This window comes from Carassius auratus, chromosome 41 (assembly GCF_003368295.1).
Source record: "Carassius auratus strain Wakin chromosome 41, ASM336829v1, whole genome shotgun sequence".
NCBI lineage: Eukaryota > Metazoa > Chordata > Actinopteri > Cypriniformes > Cyprinidae > Carassius > Carassius auratus.
Window position 1 is genome coordinate 12,266,897 of NC_039283.1, and position 18,268 is coordinate 12,285,164.

Consider the following 18,268-nt stretch of genomic DNA (forward strand, 5'->3'; position numbering starts at 1 on the left):
GTAGCTCCGCCCCTTTTTCCAGCGCTGTGTTCATTGTCTTCCGTCGGTATTTCTATGTACAGTCGCAAAAATGTATTAATTAACCGCTCATTTTAAAATCTTCCGGGTCTGCTGACATTTGTTAAGACATCTGCTTCGAACATTACAATGCTCATGACAATTTTTTTTACTCTGCAAAAGTAAATTCTTCAAAAGTGATGCTATAGTGCTACGGGAAAAGACAAAATTCTAAAGATGGCTTGAAGGTCTATATTATTTACGGATTTTGGAATCACTGCAAAGACCAATCGAAATTATGCATTATCCCTTGTGGAAAAAAAGAAGTGCACTTAATTACATTGAATCATGTATTCAAAATCTAAAAGAATATTTAAAAAAAATGAATGAAATGAAATTAGAATTAATGAAATTAGAAAAAGCCATTTAAGTGTACTTTTAAGAGTATTTTCATGACTGTTTATGAGATATAAAGATGTACTTACAGTAAGTCCCACTTAAGCGGGTCACACTAAAGCAAATTGAAGCTAACTGTGTTTAATATAAACTTTTTATATATTTTAATTTGCTGAAAAACTGCAACAAAAAGGAAAAAGCTGCAAAAAAGAAATCATTCAGTAATGTTAGGGTTAGGTTTTAGGGTTATTATTTTCAAAATAAGTATGTTTTGTATATTCAAAATTAGTATATGTTATAAATATAAAGTAATAAATATCCGGATGAGTTCTGAGCATGCAGACACCTCTTATATTACTGTATATACTGGTACTTTTGTGTTTTATACACCGTGTACCTGTAACTTTGTAAAGTTTGTCATTGAGTATGTCATTTTTTTCATTTTTATTCCTTTGTTCCCACAGTTCTATGTGCTGATCGAGTGGGCCAGATGACTAAGACATATAATGATATAGATGCTGTGACACGTCTCCTGGAGGAGGTAAGATGTGGGAAGGGGGAGGATGGGTCACAGCTGTCATTAAAAAAAAAAAAAAGTAAATTTTTGGGGGTGTAAAATGTGTGCCATGTGTTGTGATGTAGGTCTACCCGTGTACCATAATAGTGAATGTAAAGCTAAACACAAAACTTATGGGGTCACTTTGTGTTTCAATTCAGAAAGAGCGGGATTTGGAGTTGGCGGCTCGAATTGGCCAGTCTCTGCTGAAAAAGAACAAAACCCTCAGTGAGAGGAACACCCTCCTGGAGGAGCAAGTGGAGCACATACGAGAAGAGGTAATAGACGAAATCGAAAGGTGAGACAAGCATGTAGGCTAATGTCATCTTTTCTTTCCAAATTTTGTTCCTAAAAACATTCTTGTACAAAACAACACACTCTATTTGAGTCTACAGTTATTGTTGCGTGCATACGGTGACTGTTTGTATGCATCCGTGCAGGTGTCTCAGCTACGTCACGATCTGTCGATGAAGGATGAACTCCTGCAGTTCTACACAAGTGCAGCGGAGGAAAGTGATGGAGAGTCTGCTTCTACCACACCGTGAGTCCATGAGTCCAATAATAATAGAACTCCACACAATTTGAGGTATCATAAATGCATTAATAAATACCTTAAATTTTAAGGAGTTCTATTATTTTTCTTTTTTTTGCCTGAAAATTGTACAAATCAGTTATTTTCAGTGAGGAGGTTTCTATGTACTAAAGGATCCACATCTGTTTGTGATCTTTCTTTGCAGTATTCGCAGAACTGACTCCTCTTTTACGGTCCCGAATTACCTTCCTCTAGATTCACTACAGAAGAAACTCTTTGACCTGGAGGAAGAGAACATCGTCCTGCGATCAGAGGTGAGAGAGTGAGGCCTGGCCTTACATCCTTCAGCTGCTCATAAGAAAGTTTTGCATAATATTAAACAGCCTCCAGTCGAACCTATCAGGGGTTTCAGGTATATCACATTTCCAAGACAAACACAATATGTAACCGATTAATTCCCAGATAAAGATATTTGCCAGTTATCTGTGCACTTTATACAAATAAAACTTGGAAAAAAATAATACAATAAGCAAATATAAACACACCCACATAGATATGTGGGTAGTTGAAATATAACTTTATACCTTTAAAAAAATTTTTTTTTAAACTTTTTAGATTATATGTTTTTGACACTGTAAAACAGTCAGAAGTGAATTCAGGGGCACATCAGAATGTCTCTCTTTCTTGATGCATCGCCCCCTCACTGTAACCGTAGATCTGCAGTGAAGTGTCTGGGGCATCTGACCCCAGCAGACAGCTGGAATTGCATGCCTCACTGATATGAAATCTTCATCCACACCTACCCAAGACAAAACATTTTAGAGCCTTCGGTAACAACAGATGAGTGCAAATCCAAAGACATCACCGTATAACATTTCTCAGCTAATGTGAACCCCCTTAAACTGGGCCATGGCATGAAAACAACAAGCTTTTTTGTAGCAACTCCATAGCTTTGCCTTTTGCTGTGGATATAATTCAACCTAGATTGTTTTGTTCTGCAACACGGGTACCAGACAAAACCACTGAAACAAAGAATGAGACTTGTAAAGTGATACCTCCATTGTTTATTCAGATCACTCCTTAAAACGTCTGTGTGTGTGTGTGTGTGTGTGTGTGTGTGTGTGTGTGTGTGTGTGTGTGTGTGTGCGCGTGCGCGTGCGGGTGTGTTTATAGGCAAATCACTTGGAGACCGAGACCATCTCGTTTGAAGAAAAGGAACAACAGCTTGTAAATGACTGTGTTAAAGAACTCAGTGAGTAGATCCCAGAGTAAACTGATATTACATAACATCCTACACTAGTTAAATTCATTTATGTTATTCATTACCTTATTGGTCCATTGGTAGTATAACAGTTTAGTTATTAATGGCATGAACTGCACATATTGAGGGGCTAATGTATAACTTGCTTAGAAAGGGGATTGGGGACTTTCCATGGTTTTTGTTTACCAAGGGTGCATGTGATACATGAAGTCTATCTCTTCCTCATTAGGAGATGCCAACATACAGATCTCTACGATTGCGGAGGAGCTGGCTAGGAAAACAGAGGACGCCTCTCGGCAGCAAGAGGAAATCACACACCTCCTCTCTCAGATCGTGGACCTGCAGAAAAAAGCTAAATCTGTGAGTTCTCCTCACTGTCCAGGAGACGTGATTAATGCATGGCTCTCGGAAATACTTGTATTAGATTGGTCAATATAACAGAACTGGACAATATAACACAACATGCAATCTTATAAATATAAAACTATATTAAAAAAAAATTTCAAGATAAAACCATTTAACACAACCTGCTAAATAGCTAGTTACGGGAATATGTCACCTGCTATTTATTATTATTATTATTAATATTAATCAAAATTAATGCTGCTGTGTTCAGTGTTCATTGCTAATAAGAAATGTATAAGTGAAGCATAATCATGACAGTTTTTTATTTGGTTCTCATTTAGTTTAGTTTGTTGTGCTGTCAGTTATAAGGAGCAAACTTCTGTCTGTGAATTAATTTATAATGTTTGTTATTTTTCAGTATGCACTAGAAAACGAAGAGCTCACCCAGCACCTGGGAGCTGCTAAAGATGCCCAAAGAGCACTAACAGCAGAGGTAACATGCACATACACATGCACCAGCATATTCACATACTGTAATTCAACTAAAATGCTGCCATGTAACAATTAACCATAAAATTGGTGTGTATTATCCATTGAATTGTGTTATTTGAATTGAAACAGTGATCTTCCTGATAAAATGAATTTTACTACTGTTTTCACCTGCTATCAGTCTCTTTATCTCAGTCTTTATCTGTTTCTTTCTTTCTGTAGCTAAGGGAGCTGGAGGATAAGTATGTTGAATGTATGGAGATGCTTCATGAAGCTCAGGAGGAACTGAAGAACTTCAGGAATAAAACGCTGCCTCTAAGTACACCGCGACGATTCCACTCTCTCGGCCTCTTCCCCATGGTGAGAAAAGGACAACATGCTGAAACGGATTAAAAATACTCATTAATTGCATTTTGCCCATGTCGAGTAACCGGCTTAATACCGGAAGTGCCGCATTGCATGGACAAGAATTCACGAAATGTATTATTATACAGATTTCTAAGGCTGCATGATATAATAAACTCATAAAAAAATATAATTAAGCAAGTACTATTGTGAATTCACAAATGCTACAATTCAATTAAATAAATAAATGCGATGCAGGTTTAATATATACGAACATGCGTGTAGGTTATGTTTGTGCATCTCAGAGCGGCTCCGTTCACAGGAAATGCTATTCCACACAAACATATGCATGTGTGGAACGTCTCAATCTCCATCTCTGCATATTTTGTTTGGATTTATCATAATGTTCATCTGGGAATGCAACGTGCGACAATTCATCAGATTAGTAAGGTAAATAATTTATAAACCTATGCCAACACAGGAGAACAGATCATTATCTTTCTAAATATGCTAACTGTCACGATATCAAAAAAAAGAGGAAAAAAATCCCAGGACTATTCTCTAAACTATCGTTTTCAATGATTTCAAAATCAATATTTTGATCACTGGTGGAAGCTTTTTCTCCACAATAAGCAATAACTATGAGTGAAACATCAGAGTGCCAGCTTGAGGAATAAAAGTGAACTGCACTTATTGAGTCATCAGTCGCTCGGCTTCCTTTGGTGGGTCTGAGGAGAAGGCTGGCGTGGATTACTTTATGCTCCAAAAGAGCCTGCCCACTGCCTCCATGATGAGTTGTACCTAAAGGGATGCCATCAACAATCCTCCCGCCAATGGCCCGCCCTGTTTCTACTGACAGTTCATGAGGAACTCACCAGGCCTGCCCTCTACTCTGCTCATGTTAATCCCTCTACTTCTGCTGCTCTCCTCACTGTTGATGGCTCTGAAGAACAAGCTTGTAAAAAAAATCTCACCCCTCTGGAAGAGACATGGCCAACTTAGTGGTGCTGGAGTGCCAGCTTTGGCTAAATCTAACGGAGATCAGGGATGCTGACAAGGTTGCCTTCATAGACTTGCCAGTCTCTCCCAAGGGGCTGTTTGGCCCTGTCATGTTTTTGGTGAGCAGTTTACAGCAGCACAGAAGTCATCGCAGGCAATGCATCACTTCCTGCTGAATCGCTCCATTGTGAAGGCTGTTCAAGTCAACAGAAGGCTTCTCAGCAGCCTGGCAAGCCGGCGCCAACTCAGCCCCAGCCTAAATCTGAGCATGGGCTTCAGCAGCATCCCCTGGCGGCTAAACACTACCAGTCTCATAAGCGTCAAGGCCCAGAGTGGCATTGGATCCTGAGCCTCAGAAGCTGTCCTGATCCAAACGCAGAGAGGAAGAGGACAGGGTCAGTCTTGCACTTGTTCTCCATTCCTCCACTTAACTCTGAGAGAAGGAAACTTCATTCAAGCTGCATCCATCCTTCCAATTCAGGGCACACCCAAGCAAATTCCTGCTTTGATAGGACAAATCACATACTCAAAAGAGCATTTCTCTTCTCCTCCATTCTCTTACCATTAATGTCATTTTGCTTGCAAAAGGAACCATGTAAACGGTTCCTCTAGTGAACTGCAAGTTGGGCTTTTACAGCTGTTACTTCCTCATTCTTTCCTTATTTCAGGCATCTGAACCACCCACTCATGAGCCATCAGCCATTCAAGATGCTGACTTTGAAACAGATCCTCTTGCTAGCATTACCAGAAAGACTGCTTTCTATCAGTGGATCTGAAAGATTTCAGACTTTCATATCCAGATAGCCCCCATTACAGACCATTCTAGAGATTCCATTCGGACTGTCTCTGGCACCATGCACTTTTGCGATGTGCATCGACGTGGCTCTTTTCCCTCTGAGATTTGAGCCCGTTCAGAAAAGGAACTCATCACTCACAGGCCTCACGCTTCTGCTCAGCCATTTTTAAAACAATTAATTTAGCCAAGAGCTTTCTGTTATCTCAGCCAGCGAGTAGTCCTTCTGGGGGCTGCATGGATGCGGGCATGAATTACATTAGTTGGGACTGACCTCCAGAAGGAAGGTGGTCAAGACATATGCCTCCAACTCAGGTTGGGGAGCCCTGTACGAGGTCAGACTAGCATTCGGCTCCTGGTCAAACCTGGAGCAATGCTTACACCACGTCCTGGTCTATTCAGACAACATGACGGTGGTAGCCTTTATCAATCACCAGGGCAGTCTCAGGTCACATTCCCTTCACATGATGGCTCGACGCCTCCTTTTATTGGCACAATGCATACTCCTCTCACTCAGAGCAGTTCATGTGCTGGGAAGAATGAACCAAGGGGCAAACATGTTGTCCAGGGACAACATTCAAATCATGTGGTCAGTCTTCGGCAAGGCAGAGGTGGACCTCTTCACCTCAAAAGACAACTTTCACTGCCCAATTTACTTTTTGATACAGCCACGATTGGCCCAGCACTCGCCAGTATGCTACCAGTTGCCCCTGCTTTCTCAGGTCAACAGACGAGTCAGGGAAGTCAGATATTCAGTCCCCTTGGTGGCCCCACTCTTGAAGAATCCTATATAGTTCCCCGATTTGATTCAGCTGCTATCGGCAGCCCCTTGGCCAATACAACTGAGGACAGACTTTCTCTTGCAAGCGAAGGGCATGATTTGACATCTCTGGCCAGAGATGTGGAGCCATATATATATATATATATATATATATATATAGAGAGAGAGAGAGAGAGAGAGAGAGAGAGAGAGAGAGAGAGAGAGAGAGAGAGAGAGTTATAAGAGGAAAACATTTCTGAATTAAATATTCTGATAAGGTCATGTGATATCAGCTAAAGTATTGTTATTCCCCTGGCTAATGGTGAGTTTTGCTTTGTGTGTAACAGGACTCTTTAGCTGCAGAAATTGAAGGAACCATGAGAAAAGAGATTCATTTGTCTGATCCAGACGTAGAGGAACAAAGGTGTGTTAGTGTTTCATTTCCTGTCCTGCCTATGTCCCATATCCTGCTTGAGTTAACGAGTCAGACTCCGTTTCAGTTTCAGAGCAATATAAATATATATTAGAATCTCTGTTACAAGGCATTGTATGTTTAAAATATTTTCCTACTATATATTTTTTTTATCAATTTAGCTTACTGGTTAAAGATCTGAGCAGATAATCCAATGGTTGTAGGTCCAAATCGTCTAAGGATGGCACTGTAATCAATCTGAACTGCTTAAGGAGAGTAAGGATAGAGAGAATAAACCTCGATCGTTTCGCATGAACCTCTGTACATTCTTGTCTTCTCTTTTTGTTCAGGTTGTACCCTAAACGTGTCTTTGAGACAGTGCGTAACATCAACCAGACTGTTCGGCAGCGTTCCATGGGCCCATCCCCCATGAACATCCCAGGGTCCAATCAGACATCCTGCATGAATTCCAGGCATCCTAGTTGTCTGAGCACACCCCGTTCAAGCATGTATGGAGGGGACGGTGTTGAAATGGACAACCGCACTAACAGTATGCTAATGGAAACCCTGTCACATCAGGACAGGTAAGAGCATCAAACGTGGTTTTAAACCATAAATATTTCAGCAGCATGATAGAACACAGTGTGTTTTCTTAACTATAGTTGTATAGACAATTTTTTTTCTATTTGATTACTAATTCTAATAAGTTACAATCTACACTATTGTAATTAGTTAAAAAAATTTAATAAAAGATAATAACTGAGCACCAAATCAGTATAGTAGATTGATTTCTGGATAATAATGTGTCACTGAAGATTTCCATCTCAGGGATGAATTATTTATAAAATGTATTACAGCCGAATATATATATATATAAAAGAGAGAGAGAGAGAGAGAGAGAATATCATATATTGCAGTTATACTGTGACATGAAAGTAATTATCAGCTTATATATTTGCACAGGCAAGAATTACTATATATTGATATGTTGGCACTATTTATATTAAGACAATAGAAGTCGTTACATTTAGGTGTGTGTGTGGGTGTGTGTGTGTAAGTTCGTCATTAGTGGACATTGGACCACACTGTATTGTTTGAATGTTTGTCTGTAATATTTGTTTCATCTCTGATGACTCCAACAGAAAGCCTGGCATGCCTGGCACACCCGGCTCTCGTGACCTGGAGGCAGCACTGCGTCGTCTTTCCCTTCGACGAGACAACTACATTAGCGAGCAGCGTTTCTTTGAGGAGGAGAGAGAGCGTAAACTCAACGCCCTGGCAGAAGAGAAGAGCGAATTGTACGAGGAGAGACATGGTGGGAGTGGCAGTGAAGACGGCGGCCCCCTCACTCCGGCAGAAAGCATCATGTCTCTGGGCACCCTGCACTCAGTTTACTCCATCTACAGCACCCGATCCTACCTGCCGGAGAAACTCCAGATCGTCAAGCCACTGGAAGGTGACCGAGCCAAGTCCAGGCCTTTCAGCCTCTCGTTGTTTGATGCTCTGTGGGCATTAATGCACCAAAGTGCTGAAGACCTGTCTACACAACACTCCTTCTATTTCAGACACACACAACCTCGCTGCTGGTTTGAGATTTAGACACGTCACACTATATACACACTACTGGTCAAAAGTCTGGAATGTAGAAGATGTTTTTTTATGTTTCTTAAAGTCTCTTATGCTCACCAAGGCTATGTTTTTAAGAAATGCAATTAAAAACAGTAGTACTATGAAATGTTATAAATTAAAAATAACTATTTTCTATTTGGTTTTCAGCAGCCATATGCTATTATTATCAATGTTGAAAATATATATTTTTGCTGCTTAATATTTTTGTGGAAACCTTGATGCACTGCCACTAAGTTAAATAAAATAAAAAGAAGAAAGAAAGAAATACTCATTTCTAAAAATGCTTTAAATTAAAATATTTATAAATACATTTATAATGTTATAAAATATTTTTATTGTAATAAAAAACACTTCTAATTGATAATCAAATTTCACAATATTACACACATACCACAAATGTTTTTTTTTTTTTTTTTTTTTTTTGCTGCATATAACCGATCATATAAATGCAGTCTTGCTGAGCATAAGAGACTTTTTAAAAACATAAAAACGAGTTATTCAAAAAAAAAATTTGTGTGTGTATATATATACACACACATACATACACCCATATATATATATATATATATATATATATATATATATATATATATACACACACACACATACACACACAAGCGCGCGTGCGCAAATATAACAGCATTTGAAAATTAGGATTTAATGTGAGGAGCACAGCTCTATCCATGATGCACTTTATATTCTATATTTGTTTTTGTTTTTTTGGTGGTTGTTGTTTTTTTCATAGAGGTACTATTTAAAAAATTGTGTTTTTCGATTACAAAATTTTAGAAACATGCTTCTTTAAAGCTTATCTTTCACTAATTGTTTTTGTGAAGTTTATTATCTTCATGTCAACAGGGTCACTGAATTAATTTATCTTTGAAAAATAGGGCTGCAACAGATTGCCATGTTCTTTAGTTTTAGATAAGTGTTAACTGTAAACCACTCACAGCTTTATGATTCATAATCATATTTCTAGCGACCTCTGCTGGTTTTAGTTAAAAGCTAAAGTATTAAAGTAAAGTAAGCAGTGTGACAGTCTACCCGTTAGTAAAGCTTATTAGGAGGAATTGCAGAAATCTCAAACGCATGTTAACAAATTATCAATGCTCTGATTTCATAAACATAGAAGTACATTTAATAGATTAGCTCCAGAGAAAGGGCTATTGAGGAATAGTTGGCTGAACATTTTAATTCTATCATTCGCTCACCTTTATGACATTCCAAACCTGTATGACTTTCTTCTGCTGAACACAAAAGATTTTATTTTAAAAATGTTGGTAACATATTAATTATGCTTAACATTGAAAAAAAGAAAGAAAAAAAAGACAGAACCATTTCTTTCAAAATATCTTCTTTTAGAATTCCAAAGAAAACTGATGCAGGTTTGGAACCATATGATTTTCTTTTTTTTCTTTTTTTTTTCTGGGTGAACTGTACATTGCATTATCTGGGTGCTCCTTTCTTTCTGTCAAATTTAAGTTTGTGTGTTTGCATCCTTCTTTTGTTTTCTTAACTTTTCATTTTCCCACCTGTCTGATTTTAGCTCTCGAATAAACACAACATTAATTTCTCCCTCCTCCTTTTCTCTTTCTTTGTTTTAGTCTGTCCACAGCCAGTGTCAGTGATTATTACAGCTTTGGTTATGTACCATGAGCATTTCAAGGGCAAAGATTGTATTTACAATAAAATGGATTAAGTTAAATTAACTAAAATGAAAACCTGCACAGATAATTAAATCCAAGACTACATACTATAATCTGAAATTAACCCCTAATTAAAATTACTCAGTCATTAATATTACATATTTTTATATTTAATTATGATCATGTTATCAGTTAAATATGTATTTGCTGAACATCTGGACATATGTCACCCTGGACCACAAAAGCTGGGGTATATTTTTAGCAATAGCCAAAAAAAAAAAAAACATTGTATGGGTCAAAATTATCGATTTTTCTTTTATGCCAAAAATCATTAGGACATTAAGGAAAGATCATATTCCATGAAGATATTTTGTAAATTTCCTACCATAAATATATAAAAACATAATTTTTGATTAGTAATATGCATAGCTAAGAATTAATTTGGACAATTTTATAGACGATTTTCTAAGTAATTCTATTTTTTTTTTTTTTTTTTTGCACACTCAAATTCCAGATTTTCCGATAGTTGTATCTCAGCAAAATATTGTACGATCCCAATAAACCATACATCAATGGAAAGCTTATTTATTCAGCTTTCAGAAGATGTATACATCTCAATTTCAAAAATGTACACTTAAGACTGGTTTTGTGTTCCAGGTTCACATATAGAATAGAATAGAATAGAATAGAATAGAATAGAATAATGAAAAACACATACTTTGTAACTTGTTAGATTTGTAACTTAGAAATTGTATCCCTAAAATGCAATGGAATGCATACCTTACACCATCACATATCAGTTTTACATGTTGAACTATGTCTTTTATCTTGATGTTATATTTAGTGTTTCTGGACGAGCCATTTAAGCAGCGTTTACATTACTGAACAGAAACCCAATGTTTAGATCATGTCATGATGTGTTCATTATTTCCTCATTTCTTTCGGAATGCATCAAATGCTAATTTGAAAACGTCTTTGTGCACATCACCTTGCATTCATGATCTGAGATCTCAGAGATTCTCAGGTGCTCTGTGGCCTTTGCTACAGTTTGTTTCTGATCTCTGCTCTGGTTTCCTCTACCCATCAGGTTCGGCCACTCTGCACGCATGGCAGCAGCTCGCTCAGCCCCACCTGGGCGGCATCCTGGATACGCGGCCGGGCGTGGTGACCAAGGGCTTTCGAACACTGGAGCTGGACCTGGAAGGGGTGTACCAATTCACTGACCTGGAGGAAGATGAGCCAGGACGGCGTTCCCCTGCCACCTCTACCTCTTGCCTGGGCTCTCTGCCTTGTTCACCTGCTTTGCGACGACCTTTTGCCAACAATCCTGATAACCAGGATGAGCAGCTCAGTAAAAATGGAGGGAACCCTGGAGTGGGGTCAGACCAAATGGAAGCTGTAGATGAGGAGGTCTTATCTGGTGAGGGACCCTCATAACCCCACTAACCCTCTGGACAGGCTTAGGGGGAGGGAACATAAAGCCTCACTATAAAACAGACAATGCCCTAGTGGAGAACCCATAAGCCCCTGTTGTATTGTGCCTGTGAAGGTCTAGGACAAGCTGGTTCTCTCCTTGTTCAGCTGCAGGCACACACCCACTGCACATCATCCACTCACCCTGAAGACAGCTGCCATAATCTTTTGAGTACAGTCATTTTTTTATTATTTTACTCTCATTCTTCCTGTCAGTCATCTATCTGGTTCCCGTACTGAAAAAAAATGAGAATTGAGGCATTGGGAATTCTGGAATAGGGGTTGAAAAAGACTTTAAATATTAATAAATAAAAAATAAAATAATACTAAATAATATTTTTCTATCAAAACTGAAATCTTTTGCAATTTAACTTGAATTAATTACTATATAAAGTTTAATAATATAATTAAATAACATAATATAATGTTATAATTATATTTATATACCCTTTACATATAAAATTATACTTATATACGGCATGTATGGTATTATGGTATTATATAATGGGCAGTCTGAATTATCAGACCCAGACATGGTCTTTACAGGCTTTCATTCATTGATATTATATAAAATTGGTAGGTCTACTCTAAAATACCAATACTTACTACCGTATTTTTCGGACTATAAGTCGCACCTGAGTATAAGTCGCATCAGTCCAAAAATACGTCATGATGAGGGAAAAAAAAACATATAAGTCGCACTGGACTATATATAAGTCACATTTATTTAGAACCAAGAGAAAACATTACCGTCTACCGCCACGAGAGGGCGCTCTATGTCTTCAGTGTAGACTACAGGAGCATAGAGCGCCTTCTCGCGGCTGTAGACGGTAATGTTTTCTCTTAGTTCATTTCTCTCGGTTCATGTCAAATTAATTTTGATAAATAAGTCGCACCTGACTATAAGTCGCAGGACCAAACTATGAAAAAAAGTGTGACTTATAGTCCGGAAAATACGGTAATATGAGTGTAATAATAAGGTATATTTATTATTAGCTTCTAGACTCAATTCTCATTTTCAGCACTAGTTAATTTCCTAAAGACTGCTCTCAATCTATCTTCTTATCTTCATTACGAGAGTACCCTGAGGGGGAAAAAACACATTTATTTACTCACTCTCTCCACACATTTCTCCCCTGATAAACCTGTATGTGAGCACAGAGTGTGATTTTTTTTTTTTTTAAACTAAACTGCACAACACAACACACATACACATCCCTGGATGCATTTAACACACATCATCACACATTCCCCCCAGCATGTAACTAGCATCCAGCTGGAGTTCTGAGTGTGTTCAAAGGATAATGTTACAGAGTTCTATTAAAGACATGGAGGTGTGAGCCACAGTCATGTGAGTGAACAGATTCTAACGTCACTGGAAAGAGTTCACATTGACACCACATGTACACAAACACACTCCACATGCTTTCAAAGTCAGGCTTGTCAAATACACAAACACCGAAAGCCACATTTTAGAGTTTTATACATAATGCTCACATACTTTCTGTGAATATCAGGGCTTGAGTACACTTGTAAATAATTAAGATCATACAAACAATTGTTTGCTTTTGTTTTCATTTCGTTTTTGTTTGGTTTGCTTTGGGGTGAACTATCCCTTTAATGACAAATGACAACTTTCTGCAGAGAATTATTGAAACACAATGCCAGCTCCTGTATATAATATGTTCTAGCTTGTCTGTAGTAACCAAATTCATAATTTGATCTTCCTTCCTTCCCACTGTTCTCTCCTGCTGTGTGAAGCTATTTAAAACTGCATCAGGATGAATCTTACCATTTAAACGTTGGTTTGCACAGGTATGTAAATGTAAAGACTCTAAATCTGCAGTCTCATTTTTAAGCACAGTAATAGAGTGCATTATGCCACATTACATTGCATTAGGTCTCCTCAGATCCTGAAGCAGTTTTAACTTCCTCTGTGAGTTCCCAAGTGTGTTTATGGTGTTGTGTACTGATGTCTGCTCTCTTGTTCTCCCCAGTTCATTTCCCTGGTAAATGTATGTCTCACACCAGCTCCACATACACCTTCACCACCTGCAGGATCCTGCACCCTTCAGATGAACTCACCAGAGTCACACCCAGGTAAAAACTCTGTCCGTCTTAAAAACGTGTTAGTATACATTATTTTATGGATAATATCAAACCTTTTTGGCTATTGCACTCAGTCAAAAATATGTGCAAAAATCGTACCTTTAGGATTAAAGCTTGTCACTAGAGCAATACCTTCATATATATATATATATATCCCCAAAAGGTACTATTATTAATCTTTTGGGGGTAAATAAGGTACAGGTAAGAGTTTTAATGGTACTTCATCAAGATGTTAAACACTTAAATGTACAATTTTTGCACATTTTTTGTGAGAGTGTATGTGACAAATATATTTAAAAAAAAAACACAATGTTCAGGCATAATTTGAGCAAGAAATCTAATCCTTTATGAAATCTGTGGGCTTCCAAATCAGGCCACTTAAGCAGGAAGAAGCAACCATTGGAACCCTGATACAACAAGTGGGACACCCTATGGTTTATTGTACAGTCTTAAATCTGTATTAAGAATTTCAGACGAATAGCTTGTCTCTATAGCAAGCATACTGTACAGCTTTGTAACTTGCTCTCTGCAGGTCATATGACGAGGATGATGATGAGGCTCTCTATCATGTAGTTCTGGTGGAGGGCTTAGAGCATACTCACTGAGCAGAGCCCCCTGGGGGTGAGGAGTAGTAGCATGGCTAGCCTAGTACTGATTAAACCTTGTGTCATGGGAGTGTGCTATTCTCACTATGATAAACACATACCAATCTAATGTTCTAACTGGATGCATTGTAAAAATGTAAAGCAGAGTGCATGATAACGGAGCCATGATATCTAATCAAACAACATAATAATATATAAATGCAGTGAGGTTTGATGTCAACAGGCTGTTAATCTATAACCAAAAGAATTTGTATCCAAAATGATAATGCATGAATGCCATTGAATTTAACATATTAGCTTATTATTATTATTTTTTTTAATAGAACAATGGCATTCCTGTTGCTAACATGTAAGGGTCATGGGTTCGATTTTTTAGGCAATGCATGAAATTAGAAAAAAATATTATCTTTTTATGTAACTCAAGTCACTTTTTATGTATTTGTAAAATATGTCAATTTAATTGTATTCACAAAGTTTTCAATGCACAGTTTGACATGTGGCTTATGTAACGTGATACGTGAAACTAATGTAGTGTTTCTTTTTCAGTCTTTTGTCAGGTCCATCACTGGCTTCCTGTGTGATGTCACACAGCAGTCTGCGCTCCACCCCTGTGTCCACCCCCTGCACGCCTCGTCGCCTCAGCCTGGCGGAGAGTTTCACCAACCTCCGCGACTCAACCAAGACCACCAGTACCTCTCTGGGACTAGTGCGCCTCCTACAGGAGAGAGGTATATCTGCTGCTGTCTATAACCCTCTCAGTTGGGACAGGGTGGATCGAGCCCCTCCAACAGACCCCTGTTCATCACACACTGCCACCCCCACGCACACTTGCCTGGACACTCTCCCCTCCACCCCTCCAAACTCCCCCAGCAAAACCAAACCCACCAGTCATGTGTTCCCTGTAGACTACAGCCCATCAGACCCCCCGTATGAAACCTTCCTGGCTTCACGGCCAGCCAGCTCGATTCTGAAGGAAGTGCTGGAGGCAGACAAAAGGGCTCGGACAGACATACAGTGTCAGACTGAAGTTAGTGTGCAGAACTTGAGACTGGTGGACAAGGTGAAGAAGTTTAGCCTGGCTCCCAGAACTTTGACCCCAGGGATGGGAAGGCCGGGACCGCCATTTAGATCCCACGCTGTTGTAACTTCCCCTATGGGGGGACTGCCAGTGCTGAACTCAGGGATGAGAAGAAACCGCAGTTACCCAGCTATGGTTGGGGCTAGTATGGCTATGAAGGGCCCGGGGCCCCCCAGTGAGGACGTGATGTTGGCCCCTGGGCCACCCAGACGAACTAGCCTCAATGAAAAGTGAATGTTGCCTCTCTGTTGTCCCCTTTTGCTTTCATTTATTTGTAATATGCATTGATACAGTATATCATCCCTGTGACAACTTGAGTGCCTGTTATCAAGATGATATTTGTATAGATTATTTTGCTATAACAACATATTTTATCTATTTCTCTGTCCATCTGACCAGCATTCAAGAACAATTCATTCAGCATTGTCACATACTGTATCTTGGTATATTCCAAGCGTTTGTCATTGTGTGAAAAAAAAACTAATGGAATTTGCACTTGATAGCTGCAAAACAATGTAGCATATAAACAGAGCAGAAAATTCATACCCCCAAATTACTTTTAATTTAAGCACTTTTTTTAATCTACTCAAGGATAAAAGAATAAGCAAGAAAGTGTATTTTTTGTCATTGTTAATCTTCCAATTTAACATTTCAAAATTGTTTCATTTCGTGATGTTAGCAAGAGCACTAATAGCACCTTAATGCTAATGGTAGCCTAGACAATGAAGTTATATCATTTATAATTATTTTTAGGTCAGAATTTACTTTTGAATGGCCATGTTGTAGCACTTTATATCAGCCCCTTTAGTGTGCCAGAAATCTGTAAAACATGGTTTTATTAGAACAAATACCATCACAGAATCCTTTTCCATATAGTCCAGCTAATAAAATAAAGACAGTGTAAAAGGCTTATTAATGCATTATATAAAAATAATTATATTGTAATACCAGAGTTCAATATCGCGACTCTCAATAGGCGCTGACATGAATTAGTGATAATTTGCACATTAGCACAAACTCTGTTTTACATCCTCATAAGTCGACTGACTGAAATACTTCAGAGAGAAACAGAGACCACGGGCCTGTGAAGGTGCTGCATGGAGAATTGCAGCAAGTTTGAACTTGAAACACAATCATGTTCATGTTAAGACATCTTTTAATGACGTTTTGTTGAGACCAATATTATTTATAGGTGTGGATGTACATGCCATTTGGAATTGCAGTATCGAAGGCTTTATACAATTTCATTGTTCAAAAGTATGTCAGGTTCAAATGAAAAAAAAAAAAAACTGTACTCTTGCTGTGGTTTTGGAACCTACTGACTGATGTGTGTCATATGTAAAGCAAGTGAAATATGTATTTTGTAAGCTTTAAAGATAGTGCCTGATATATGTATTGTTTTTTTTGTTTTTTTTTGTTTTTTTTTGGACAGACTGTATAATAATGTCTTCATCTGTCACAGTATGCAATGACATAAATACTGTAACTATGTGTTATGTTGACTTCCCAATGCAGATATTTGAAGGATATATTATATTTGTTGTATTGCAGAAGAAGCACATACAGTTGAAAGTGCATGAGCCGTTCTGCTCAGGTGTAAAAGTGTGTTTGTGTGTGTGCTGTATGTGTGTGTATGGGCACATTTAATTAGAATGACCTTCACTGAATGTGTTTCAGAACTACAGAGGTTTCTGCCTTGACTGAACATTGATTTCAATGGTGTTTATTTAATCAGATTACCGATGGGCCGTTTTACTTGTATATTGCAAACGATAAATATTTGCAATATACAATATACATGCTAACTTTTTATATATAAAAAAAGAAAAAAGAAACTACTGTAAACTGTGTGTGTGTGTTTGGGGGGGGGGGGGGGGGGGGGGTTAAAATCAGTGAAAAGTGGGTTTCAGAAGCTCCTCTTTGCAGAAGATCAATAAACCAGTTGTGATTAATTTGTAAATAGTTTTATTTTGCACCAGTAATAATGTTTTAAGGTGTTTGTTCAACTATATGACAATAATTATCATTGACATTTTCATTATTCTTTTGAAAGAATGAGATACACTAGCCTTGTTGACCACAAGAGGGCATGCTTCACTATCACTGAGTATTCAGAAAAGCTTTACATTTGGTTGCCACACCAAATAATTTAAATTCTATCAATCTAGGTTCAGTATCATATCTGATTCAGTTATAAATTCGGGTCCCTACAATCTAAATAAACCAGCAACTCTGTGTGTGACTGAGAGAATCCGCCAGAGTGGCCACAAGAAGGGAGTCATTGTTTGATCTTGAGCTGACAGTTCCTTTTAAGGCCCTCGTCTTGTAAATTTGCATGGAGTGAGTAGATGCTTGTGTCCAGACCACAGCTGACTGATCAACAGGCCACTTGGTGTTGAAGAGCACCAGCTATTTACTAACAAGTGATGATATTCAGATGACATTCTATAGCTGAAGAGAATTTCCATAGAAACAAGTTAATGTGAACACAAATACAAAAGACTTTGTTCTTGCGAGATTGTACAGATGGGTCTATTTTCTCTTCAAAAATTTTGGTTGGACAAATCTAGAAATGGTTTATTTATAAATCCTCTTTTTATAGTTTTTACAATATAAATGTAGGCCTCTTAACCATAAACCTAACAACTGTTCAATTAAATAATTAAATAGGCTGATCAGTCACAACAATTATCAATAAACATTGATAATAATTTTTTTAAATATACACTGAGATAAAAGTGAAATTTTACATTGTAAATCATTGAAAAGTGAGACATATATAGCTTATATATACACATTACAGAAATATTTAAATCGTTTTCTCAATAAAGGAACTGATTTTA

The 18,268-nt window shown here is 37.9% G+C and overlaps 1 protein-coding gene across 7 annotated transcripts in view; it reads left to right on the top strand.

Annotated features, from left to right (window-relative positions):
- The window catches only part of LOC113060093 (trafficking kinesin-binding protein 1-like), a 48,785-nt gene extending 32,071 nt beyond the window's left edge, over positions 1 to 16,714 (top strand). For 5 of the 7 annotated variants that reach the window (XM_026228919.1, XM_026228914.1, XM_026228918.1 and 2 more), the window contains 14 exons: positions 858 to 934; positions 1,111 to 1,227; positions 1,390 to 1,490; positions 1,687 to 1,795; positions 2,655 to 2,733; positions 2,972 to 3,102; positions 3,506 to 3,580; positions 3,799 to 3,936; positions 6,821 to 6,897; positions 7,236 to 7,469; positions 8,010 to 8,341; positions 11,248 to 11,580; positions 13,631 to 13,733; positions 14,894 to 16,714. In XM_026228919.1, coding sequence (XP_026084704.1) covers positions 884 to 934; positions 1,111 to 1,227; positions 1,390 to 1,490; positions 1,687 to 1,795; positions 2,655 to 2,733; positions 2,972 to 3,102; positions 3,506 to 3,580; positions 3,799 to 3,936; positions 6,821 to 6,897; positions 7,236 to 7,469; positions 8,010 to 8,341; positions 11,248 to 11,580; positions 13,631 to 13,733; positions 14,894 to 15,659 — 2,646 coding nt within the window. In that variant the 5' untranslated portion in view covers positions 858 to 883 and the 3' untranslated portion in view covers positions 15,660 to 16,714. Of the gene's footprint in view, positions 1 to 857; positions 935 to 1,110; positions 1,228 to 1,389; positions 1,491 to 1,686; positions 1,796 to 2,654; positions 2,734 to 2,971; positions 3,103 to 3,505; positions 3,581 to 3,798; positions 3,937 to 6,820; positions 6,898 to 7,235; positions 7,470 to 8,009; positions 8,342 to 11,247; positions 11,581 to 13,630; positions 13,734 to 14,274; positions 14,364 to 14,893 lie in introns of all 7 variants that reach the window. The other 2 variants (XM_026228920.1, XM_026228915.1) reach the window with 2 other exon arrangements.
- The last annotated feature ends 1,554 nt before the right edge of the window (positions 16,715 to 18,268 follow it).